The sequence below is a fragment of the Eurypyga helias genome, unplaced genomic scaffold (genome assembly GCF_000690775.1).
Source record: "Eurypyga helias isolate BGI_N326 unplaced genomic scaffold, ASM69077v1 scaffold14798, whole genome shotgun sequence".
In the NCBI taxonomy this organism is placed as follows: Eukaryota; Metazoa; Chordata; class Aves; order Eurypygiformes; family Eurypygidae; genus Eurypyga; species Eurypyga helias.
In genome coordinates, this window is record NW_010268996.1 from 11,528 (window position 1) to 23,442 (window position 11,915).

At 51.4% G+C, this 11,915-nt stretch overlaps 1 protein-coding gene across 1 annotated transcript; it reads right to left on the reverse strand.

Moving 5' to 3' along the window:
* Positions 1-779: 779 nt before the first annotated feature.
* On the reverse strand, positions 780-11,225 carry LOC104514315 (disheveled-associated activator of morphogenesis 1-like; the record flags this gene model as incomplete). Its single annotated transcript, XM_010157949.1, has 9 exons — positions 780-944; positions 1,384-1,554; positions 4,310-4,441; positions 5,082-5,142; positions 7,231-7,338; positions 8,092-8,260; positions 8,474-8,562; positions 10,243-10,349; positions 11,141-11,225. Coding segments are annotated over 9 exons (1,087 nt in total), but the record flags the coding sequence as incomplete, so codon positions are not given.
* Between the last annotated feature and the right edge of the window lie 690 nt (positions 11,226-11,915).

The following is an 11,915-nucleotide window of genomic DNA, read 5'->3' on the forward strand; positions in this document are numbered from 1 at the left end:
ATCTCCTCCAAGAACTGACCTTTCCCACCATCTTGGGCCAGAAAATGTTATAAAAGTATAAATATATTTGTGTGGCATTAGAGCGATAAGCACTTTGGGGTAAACGTTTTCCTTTTGCAAGGTGGCAGTAAAAGGAAAAAGAATGTTTCCCGAGGAGGACGGGAAGAGCATGGCTGGGAGCGCCCGCGGCACCGAGCTGGGAATCAGTGCGAAAGCACGGATCTGCAAGGTTTTTGGAATAATGACAACAAGGAGAAGAAAAACAGACAACGGATTAAAGTCCAGTCCACTTTGTTTTTTTCCTTTTCTTCTTTAAACCGCTCGGCTTGTGCGCACGGCATCCCCCGCAAATGGCCCGGGGACCTCCCGGCAGGAGTGTGGCAGGGAGTGGCTTCCCGTCGCCTTTGCGGAACACGGGGACGGCCGGCGTCTCGGGGTTGGGTCCTCTCCTGCTCCGCGGATGCGGCATTGTGCTTGTGCATGGGGAGAACTACTTTTCGGAGTGGAGGAGGTGGCGCTGGCACCCGTCGAGGTGGGCTACCCCCGCGGCTCCCTCCACGCCCCCCACCGACTATATACACAGTATATATACACACACACTCACCTGCGGGGAGAAAGAGCGTGCCACTGTTTCGCTTTGAATCGCAAGGCAGTATAATGGGAATAAACACCCCCCTCAGCCACTTCAAAAAGACTAACCCGCGTTCTTTCGTTGGGTCTTGTTGCTGCTGTTTGCTTTTCAGAAGTTGAGCTTGGTGATGGGCCTCTCGCGGCCGCTGTCAGTGGTTGGCGATGCGCTTGCGGTTGCGCTTCAGCTTGGAGAGGTCCTTGTCGAAAACTTCGCCCGAGCGCAGGGCCGAGACGAGGTCGTCGAATTCACCGCCTTCCTCCCCGCTCTCCTTCGCCTTCCTCGCCTTGCGCTCCCGCTCCCGCTGCTCCTTCAGCTACGTGCCACGGCGGGGGGAGGGGGGAAAGGAAAGGAGACATCTCACCCTCATGCGAGTGGTTGTGGGGATGCCCAACGCACGGGCGGTGACCCCCAAACCCATGAAACAAGAGTGGTTTCCCACGCCGGTGCTTATCATGTGACAGCTTGTCAGGGTTAATGATACAACACACGGGCTGAGGTCCACAGCCCCATGGCTGCTGCTGGTGGGTCACAGCAGCCCATGGGCAGCACCAGCTCTGCTGCACATTTTTATCTCCAACCCAAGTTCATTAGTTAATTAGAGCAATCAACAGTGAAAAGCCAGTGGGTCTGAGAGCACAGAAGCTCCTTGTCCAGTCTTCAGCGCTCCCTGTGCCACCATGGGGACAGCATGGCACAGCTGCCATCCCCAGGTGCCCCGGGGGGTGCTGCTGGACTTGCTAATGCCTGCTCACCTGTGCCTCCATGCGTGCCCGGCGCTCCTCCTCCTCCTTCCTCCTCCTCATGTTCTCGTTCTCCTGCTTGGCCTCAGTCACGGCTTGAAGGAACTGGTCAAAGATGCCAAAGAACTCATCGGGCTGCATTTTATCTGTGTCTTCTCCAAAGTGCTTCACAGCCTTGGAAAACTGGGAAAGAGAAGGCAGGGCTCCATCAGACCTGGAGACACCCACTGCACTGGTGAAACCCTCATGGGAAGCCTTGGACCTGACGGAGTGGAGAGAAACGCTCCCGGCAGCCACAGCAGGGCTTTGCTTCATCCAGCCTTGAGTTAAACATGGAATAAGTCATCTGACGTTTTACCTGCTGCTGTGTAAGAGCTGACCTGGATCGCTCCCGAGCCCCCTCTCCTAAAACATCCCCCACACAGCCCTTCTTGCCTCTGGCTCTGCTGAGCCTCCCCCGGCCCCAGCTCAACTTTATTAACTAAGCAGCAGTAAAAACAAGGAAGCAAAATACTGTGGGACTGAAGAGCAAAGACATAAAACGAACAGTAAACACGGCAGGGGAAGGGAAACTCGCACTTTTAAGTTTTTCTTTGAAGTATTTTTGGGGTATTATTTATCATTGCCACATGCTCTGCTATTGAAACCAAATGTGTTGGTGAAACTTCTAAAAGATGTGTCTGCCCAAGCCCAGGCACAGCCCTGGGTAGGGAAATAGGGAGTTTTCTGGTCTTTTGTGCTGTTTGCACAGCATTAATGTAAAGGAATCGAATGAGGCCACAGCAAAGGTCAGGACAGGACATTCACGATCCGCCGATGTCTCCTGGTCCCCAAGGAACCTGCGAGTCGTTCCTGCAACTGACATCTCACTTCCAGTTTGGAGAAGGCTCTTTGTGCACAGAAAGTTGGTTAAACTAGATGATCTTCAAGGTCCCTTCCAACCCTAACCATTCTATGTTTCTATGATTCTATGATTAAAATGGCGATGACGTGTTCTGGAGATAAGCACGCTTAATAGAAAAGAAACAACAAAATCAAAGTACAAACAGATTTATGAGTTGCTTTGATTGTGCTGGGCAGACCTAGAGGAACACTTTTCAAGCCTGCCTGTGTGATTTAGTTTTATTTGCAGGGGTGCCTCATGCTCTTCAAAAGACACTTAGGGCATCTCTATTTCTTTGTTTACTGAAGAGACTTAGCACCTCAAGATGCAGGGAGGAATCTGAGAGGTGCCACTATATAAGTCTAAATAATTGAGGTTGTTCTTGTTGATGCTCATCAACAAACTGGATTCTCTGCCATGTTACAGGAGATTCTGGTGGGGGGAAAGGCCGAAAATGTTATCCTCGCAGGGTATAAGGTTTGTAAAATAATGATGTTTTTGATTTCCTTAGGGAAAGCAGTAACACAATTTGATTCTGGACATGTCTTTAAAAAGCGAGGAGCTGGTGCACGCCACACAGGCCATCCTCTCCAATAACCATGGCAACAGCGCACATTGCTTCAGAGAGGACTTGGATGGTCTCTGGAGACCACAACCAGACCTCCTCCTGCGGATCCAGCCAAATCAGCAGAAGAGGATACAGTCTGTAGAGCATTTGCCACCATCTCCAGAGTCCTAACCCACTGCAGGCAAGATCTGCCAGATCACCATCAACAGCTTGAAGGGTGGCCTGGGTTAGCCATGGCCTGGGTTAGCCACGGCCTTGGGACAACAATGGTCAGTCGTAATGCCCAAGCATGGGCAGATGGTCGAAGGACAGTGCCAATTGGTACAGCCAGGGAGAAGGAGGTGGTGACATTTGGCAACTTCGGTCTTTGGGGAGGTAGCTCACATAGTGGGACAAGGATGGGACTCTGAAACTGCTTGTGCTGGACTATCTCCCTGCCACTTCGATCAAGACGAAGGTCAGGCCAGGGAGGAGATACTGAAGGACTGTTCTTGGAGGAAATAGAAACCAGCTGTGTGCCCCTTTGCTGAATGAGGCAATGGCCAATGGCCACCCCTCTGCTGGGATTTAAACCAGCCTGCTAGGGAGAGGACTACATGGTCATTGCATGTGGCTGCAAAGCACCCACCAAGGCTATACTCTGGAGAAGGTGAACCTTTTAAATAGCTTCTCTACCCAGGTCTGAAGTTGGCCTCAATTCACACCCCTGAGCTCCTCTCCCTCTTCTCTGGAGAGAAGAGCTGGGCAGTTCTCAGACTAAAGTTACACATCGGCTGTTATTTTGCCCTATAGAACTGGGGTCACTCAAGCAGCCTGGGTTGCCGCTGAGATCAACCTCTGGGGGATCTCACGTCCAGCCTGAAGATCTGGTTCATTTTTGCCTCCTCTTCCACCAACACCAGACAGAACAGCCTGCTTTCTTGCCACCTTCAGCCTTCATTAGCCAAGATACTCCAGCTACCACACTCCTAATTCTAAAGCCACTGAAACTGGGATATTTCCATTTTAAGACATGGAAAGCAAAGCAAACCCTCTAGGCTTAAGTGAAAGCTTTTCACCCAAACTTAGATCCTCACAAATGACCTATCAGCTCCTCCCCTGATGGACGCAACTCTCCAACTCTCCTGCCTTGCAATTCCAAAAGATAGACAAGTATCTCATGGCTTTTTATAGCACATCTTGCATCCCAGAAGCAGCCTGTTGGCCTGATCTGTGATCCCCTAGCACAATGGGCTGTGGAGGAGGAAAAACGCCCTGGGGACAGACAGGGACATACCCACCCCTCCACTCCAAATAAAGCTTGAAGATCAGCCCAGCACCTTTCTCATGTCAGGGTCTCAGCAAGACATTTGCACGATCTCATGGCTGAAGTACCTGAGATGTTAACACACATGCACACATGTGCTCTGGGAAGGCCAGGACCATCCCCACCCTGTTGGCTGGAGGCTGAAACTCTACCCAGATCTCAAGGATGTTTGTGCTCTTACCAGCTCTTTCGCTTCCATCAGAAGATCTTCAACGTCCGAGAAGCTGAAGCTGGCTAATGTGATGAACTGGCTGACGACAGACACAAACTTGTCGCCCGTTTGCTGAACCTGAGACTTCTGGAAGTCCAGCTCCTTTGGGGAAAAGAAATGTAAATCTGGTCAGTCCCTGGCTGACAGGGGACACAAATACCATCGGCCTCAGTTAGTGCTGCTGGGTGTGTGCCTGTGTCAGTGCCACAGGTACCGGCAGCACCGCTGCTGCTGCTCCCTCCTGCTGTGCGTGAGACCCTGTTTTACAGTATGATGCCTGCAGTAGGCTCTTAAGGCCAAATCCTGTAGGAGACATCGTGGAAGCAGCATAATTTAGCAAGACAGCATGTCCTTTGGGATGCCTCCACCATTTCATCACCACTTCAGCTGGGCTGCACAAGCGCTCCTCAGCCCAAGCCCCAGCCCTCTGTGGTTTTACAGCCAAAGGGAGACCCCTTGGCACATCACAGGTCCTTTGTGGACATCATCACTAGACTTACTCAGCCTCCCTTGACGTATTAGGTATAAACCATGCACGTGCCTAACCACACGCGGCAATTTTGGTGCCAGAACAGCCCTAAGAGAACAGGCGCACATGCAGGGCAGGAAGGAAAGACAAACAGATCTCCAGGATGTGAGATAAAAGCAGCTTTGCTGGGAGCTCCCTCGCCTGTCTCCCTAAGGAGGGATGCTGCAGTGCTCGGAGCCAGGCTGGACTATATTTGATTTAAAGAATACTTACAGTCTCCACCGCTCTCAGGCCGCTCCTCAGAGTGTTTATTTCTTTCTCCAGCTCAGTCATGCTGTTGGAAATGGCAGGATGTTAATTTTCAGCCTTCCCCAGCAAATTCTACAGCTCTCTGACCAACTCGATTGTCTTTTTCCACTGAAAAGACCCCCGTGCTGCACACACTGCCTCCTGTTAGCAGAGCAGCGTCTCCAGCAGCAAACTGGGCTGACAGCCTCTAAGCTAGGACAGCGGCCTATCTCAAAGCGGCTGCTGTTGCTTGTTTTAAAGCAAAGGACTTTTCTGTATTTACAAGCAAGGGGACTGTGCAGGCTTAGCAAGCTCAGCAGTCTACAGACCTCTCCAAGCAAAAGGAGAGCTCAGGAGAGGGCTTTGCTGAGCATAGATTTCTCTTCCCCTCCTGAGGGCCAGCTGAAGACAGGCTTGTTGTCCCAGTGCACAGAGGACAGTTTTTTGGGGTACCATGGTTAGGTGAATGCCATGCAAAACATCCTTCCTAGCAGCAAGACTTTAATAAAAAGAGATAACCAAAATATAGAGAAATAAAAATAAATCATTATGTCTGGCACTGACTTTGTTTACACAAGGCTCAAGTCCCCGATGAGCTTTGAGTTCAAGCGCTTACGGGTTTCTACCACTACATCTGCGAGGAAGCTTTCTCACAAAGACTCGATGACCACAGGCTTGATGTCTTTCCAGGGGTGTCTGTCCTAGGGCTGGCGTCCCTGGAAACGCTGATGTCGGGTCACGGGGCAAGCATTCCTGGCAGGTTTATTCTGGGAAAATGGAGTTTTGGGAGCCCTGTGCTCCAGCAGTTCATTACTAGCGGTGGGATTGACAGAGGCGGCAATTTTGCTTCACAGCTGCAGGGCAGGGGGGAATTTAGGGTTTTCCAGAGCTTTAGAAACCTTTTGGTTCCACTCTAGATTGGACCAGGCTCAAATATTACATATTGTGTCCAGTTTAGAGTGAAATGATAAAGCTTAGGGGGGGAAAAAAAAGCCTCTTTGCAGAGGTTTTCTTTCCCATACATGTATCTGTACAACAGCTGCAGATACACGAGCATGAGAAAGCCTCCACGGGCGAGGAGCTTGTCCTGCTCCGTGTTCTCAGCTGGTGCCTATGAGCGCAGCCTCCATACACTCCTCCTCCCACGCCAAGATTTGCCAGTCCCTGTGGCTGACAATTATTTCACATTTTAAATGTGAGGATGCTTTGCACGTTGGAGATTGGCGGGGAAGCCTTGATTGCTACAAGAGGACTTTAAAACCTGAAAGGCTCTCGAGCCATGTAAACTCTGTGCATATTTGCCATTCCCTCTCTAAAAAGGTGCAGTTCCAGGCCCCTTTCATGTGCACGGCTAACACGAATGTGTGCTGACCGCAGAACGTGTGACCTTTGCTTCTCAGGTCCCTGCAGCAACAAAGCTCGTAAGCTGCCTCTGAACTTTAAAACCGAAACAGAGCCTCATTGATTTCAGAGGGACTTTAGCACATACTTGAGGGCTTTGCAGAGCAACAGCAGAATCCTCCTGTGCTTACAAGTTCAGCATGCGTTTAAGGGCTTTGCTGAACAGGGGCCTCCACTGGCAAAGAGACGGCAGCAGCCTGCTCCCGACAGGTCACCGGGATGCGGGCAGGGTTTAAAAAGCTTGTTGCAAACACCAGAAGTTGGTGGTGAAACGAGGGCCAGGCAGGACCCGGAGGTAGGTGAGCCCCTCGCATCGCTGCCTGGTCCTGCCTGTGCTGCAGGCAAAGCCTCCCCACCACATGCAGACAAACAGCTGCCCTTTATCTGCAGCCACACCGCAACCGCTTCCTCCCAGATTACTTAACGTACCATTAGAAATTAATTAAATGCTTCTGCAGTGAGATAACAACAGGAAACGGCTGCTCCAAGCAGCTCTCCTCCCTCAGTCGGTGGCTCGAAGCCCTTTGCTGCCAGGGCTGAGATTTAAAGCCACCAAGTGATGTTTGCTACTGCCTCTGGGGCTGCTCTCAGGGCAGCTTGGACGCAGCACTGGACACAGCCTGGCAGATCCAGCCAGGAGCATCAGGAGGGGAAGGGGGACACGGAAAGGCAGGATGAAGCAAGGGGAGAGGCACTCCGGCTCTCCCTAAGCGCCACCTAAACCCCTGCTTACTTGACTTTGGCTGCTTGTGGGATGTCTCGCAGCTCCTCGTGCAGGCGGAGGACTTTGGGATATTTCTTTTCCACAATAGTGATGAGATAGTGCAGGAGGGTGATGTTCCTAGGAGAGAGGAGCAGTGAAGTCAGTGCGGCAGCACCATGGGGAGCCGAAGCTCAGTCGGAAACCCTCATTAAATTCCAACCCTGGTAATGAATTATTTTGGGATTTCTGCAAGGATGCTGCTTGTTGCCTGTCTGGGGCCATGGGATGGGTCTATCCTATGCACAGCCGCAGTGCAGAGCAGCCTGGTCTCTCAAGCAAGGGTCCTCCACAGGAGGGATGCAGGGGAGGTGACTTGAGCATCACTGCTCCTGTCCTCTGTTGTCTTTACTCATGGATGAGAACATGCAGGTTTGAGATCTGACCCAGCTCCTCTTGCTCTCTGCATGGAGCTCAGTGGGGCAGAGCGAACCAAGCAATGGCTGTGGCCCTTTGGGGGGGCTGCAAAGGGGGTTCCCATGGGGAGGAACACTTGGAACCCCTCCTCTGGCCACTGTGCCACAGCACAATGGCTCTTGGCTTCTCAGAGGAGTAAAAAAGCATTTGGCCGATGATTCTCCCAAGCAGCCTTGGCTGACATTTAGCCAGTCCAGGAAGGAAAGCCTCCATGCTGATCTACAGCTCAGCTTCCCTTGAAATCTGTCCTGCTCCAAAACGGATGTTTGCACCATTGGATGTGCCAGATGGGACAGCGGGAGGGAGGGCACTGCTCCCACCTACCCACGTCCCAGCGGCAATGCTAATGATCCCTCCGTTCCCCCAGCATGCTGGGGGCCATGGATGCTACCGAGGATGAGAGCAGGGTCTGCTCACTTGTCAATGCTGGACTTGGTGTCTGCGATCTTGTTGAGGCTGGAGATCTTAAACCCGAAGGCGTTGCCCCTCTGGCCTTTGTTCATGTAGTTCCCGAAGGCCAGGACCACCTCCAGCAGCTGCTGGAGGCTGCTGCTCTGCAGCACTGCCTTGGAGCCGGCGCGGATGGCTGAAAGTAGAGTGGTGTGGGACATTACCCCCTGCCCCGACAGCATACTGGGCCCTTGCAGCAACCCCTTCAGTGCCCCCAGGGCCAAAGAGGGGCCACCAGCTCCCTCCCTTCCCCTGCATCACTGCAACCTCCTCAGAGGGGTGCTCTTCCTGCAAACACCCCCCATGCCCGCAGAGCCCCTCAGCGACCTTAGCAGATCCAGTCACTTGCCTTCCACCTTGGGTTTGACTTCTGCAACTCTTTCTGCAAACTTCTTCTTGAAGTAGAGGGACTGCAGCCTTTGCTGATAATGGTTTATTCTGGAAAAAAGAGGTTAAGTTGAGCTTTTCTTGCTCCAGGCTCACAGCTGTGCTTGCAAAGCTTGCTTGAGATATGGTAATTAAAAAATAATGACTGCATTTCTCCCCCAAAACTCTGCTGGGATGGGAAAAATTGACAACTGAAGCTACAGCTGTTCTGGGACAGATCCAGGTGGGCTCTCAAGCACATGCTTAAGCCTATCCTTAACCCAGAAGGTTCAACAAGTGCATTTTTACACCCTATTGCTATGAACAAATGGTTCCTTCAGGACAACTCCTTAGCAAAGATGCTGATGAGGTCCAGGCTCCCTGTGGCTTTGTGACAAGCTGTGGGCTGGACGCCGCACACCAACTACCAGCACTAACAAAAGTGGACTTTCAGATCCTCAAAATGATGGCCTGGAAAGCCACCAACACAGCCCAATCCAGCCCTTTCCTGGGCAAGTTAGGGATGGCTCTGCTCCTGTCAGTTGTATTTAGGCTAAACAAGATCTCACTTGTACACAAATGGCTGTCTGATTGGAGTCCTTTGGACCAAGGACCCAGGAGACGTGCTTACAGACAAGGCCATGGCTACGCTGATGTTGTACTAACCAGAGGTGACAAAGGCATCACACTTGCTTACAGACCACAGGGCAAATTAAAAAGCCGTGCTGGAAATCAAGGAAAATATTTGCATCGGCATGTTGTGCTTTCCAAAAGGTGAAGGTGTGGGTGCAACACTTGGGCAAGGGACTGTGAAGAGGAAAGGTGCCCTGCGATAGGAAAGCTGATTCTGAGCACCTTCAGCCCTGAGGGCTCAGGTTTGAACTTCACAGCTCTGTTCTGCCTGTCTTTGACACTCCGCAACTACACGGTGCGTCGCCCTGGTGTTCGTCAGTCCTCAGGGAGGACAGGAGTGTTTCTATTTTTGATGTCCCAGTATGAGCTCAGATTATAAAACTCACTCACTTTGCAAACAAGTGACTAACTTGCAGTTCAGCTAAGAAATTCAAAGTGCTCGATACTCAGTTGGATTTAAATAAGGAGCTTCAAGATTTTAAACCAGCACCTCTGGAGGATGTGCACACAAAAGATAAGGTTATTCATCCCTGAAGAATTCTAAGCCTTAAATGACTGCTACCAGGAGCAGGAAGAAGTGACATGTCCTCTCTGTCTCATATATTCCCAGGAGTGATTCCTGTGGTAAGGAGTGGGACTCATGCATGCAGCAGGGCAAAATTTACACACAGCAGTCTTGAGTATTCATTAGGATAGCTCGTGTAAGGGGGGAAGGAGCATCACGTCATCATTCAAACAGCACTTCCCACCTGGGCCACCACGCAGACCATGCAGTCTTCCACAGAGCTGTGCCAGATGGAGATTTCTCCCCGGAGAGAGAGGGGAAATGTGTCGGGGCACAAGCTGGGAAGCCAACACCTCTTTCCAGAGGATCTCTCTCACCATCCCTCCCCCCTGCTTCACCCAGCTGCTGCTTGTCTGGGACTCACAACCCTGATTTCAGGAGCACAGCATCACAAGTGATCCTTAGGGATGGGAGCACCTTGTTTTGGCCCACACTTTTCTTGGTGTGAAAACCAGCAAGCAGGGCATATTTCCCAACCAGGCTCCATGAAACAGCCTCCTTGCAACCAGCCTGCGCAGCCACTGGCCAAAACCCTTGTCTCCTGGGTCACCAACCTGCTCATTTCAAAGAGGAACCGGTCAGCCTTGGCCATACGGTCGAGCTCGTGCTTATGCTCTTCCAGGAGGTCAATGTCACCCTTTTCAGGAACAAACTTCAGGAGCTAAACAAGGGAAAGCACACTTGTGGACATGAGGTCCATGCACAGTTTTTTAGGAGCAAAACGGTGATTTATTTGCTTGAATCTACTACCTTTTCAGCAGGTGCAGACAGTGACCCCAAGTCACCTGTGAAATAAGTGTTATCACTGGCCCTGTGACCCTCCTCCCATTACCCATCACATTAGTGTCTCTTGCTGCTGCCCTGCCATCACGCTGGTTTTACAACAGATGTACTACATCTGCTCCAAGGAGGTTTTGACACCAGCTCTGCCAGAGGAGATGTCAGGGGCTCTCCTTTGCTGCAACTCTTCCAAATTTTCAGATGGAAACTTTGTGCAATGAATCCTCCCACCTCTCTGCTGAAAGTACAATTACCAGCTCAGGTTTAAGGACAGGTGATTAAAATGCCAACAAAGGGATTCAGAGGGGGTGAAAAACAGGGTTCCCTTTTTGAGGACCGCACAAATGTTGAACAAGTTTTCAAAAATAAAACTTCACTGAGCACCAACTTCAAGACTCGGCCACAAAATGGGCCACTGGCTCAGCCTCAGGGTCCCAAGGCAGATCCCAGTACAGGCATGGCACGTGGAGGCAGTGCTGCTCCCAGTGCTGATGCTCCAACTGAGCTGCTTTCCTGATGCTCCAGCCCACTTGGGTGGTCTATCAACATGTGCTTGGTAAATCATACGGGGCCCTGAGACACTTCCCAAAGCCACGATTTGGTCCCAAGCACCTTGCACAGCGTGGTCTCAGCATGAGGTAACCACGGAGAAACACGAGACACGTTGCCCACCTGCTCCAGCATGTCTTTCGGGAGGTCCTCCTGCTCGTCCATCGTCAAAATCGCTCGTTTGATCTCCTCGTTCGAGAGTTTCAGCCTGGGAGGTGGAGGGGGAAGGAGAGTTACTCCCAGCCCAGCAATGGCGCGGGGTTGAGGAGCACATTCTACACACCCATGCGACAAGCACAGCCTAGCTCATGGCCAGCAGCAGCATCCCAAAGAACACTGTACGCCGTGTTATGAAGAACGGTGCGCGAGAAACGCAGTAGGACTGCGCTCTGCCAAAGTCCCACTGCGAACAGGGGGTCAACCCTTCCTCGCCAGTTCCCTCTCCCCACACCGCAGCTGCCATCCCCTGTTTTATATTATTTTATAGAAGTAGTGTATTATAAATGTATTAAAAATAAATAGCTTTTACATACACAACTCTTGCCCATAGCAACGCTGTCCCTGCGGTGTCAACCTCCCTAATGGCCACGAGGCCAGTGGGGGTCATGATCCCACAATTCCCAGCCTGGGATCAGGAGTACAGTTCAGCACCGCTCCTGAACCCATTGCTACAACCCCTAAGGAAAACTTGCCCTATTTCTGTTGCTTTTTTTGGATGTGAATATTGCCTCCCCCACCCCTTCCAAGCTGCTTTTGGCTGGAGTCTGTTTCTAGGAGGAAAGAGGAAGAAGTCCAAAATGTGGGGAAGCAGATGCTCAGCATCCCAGGAAACCCATCAGCCTTTTATTTTTGGGGTGGGGGGTGCAGGAAGGGGAGTGGGGATTCATAGAATCACAGA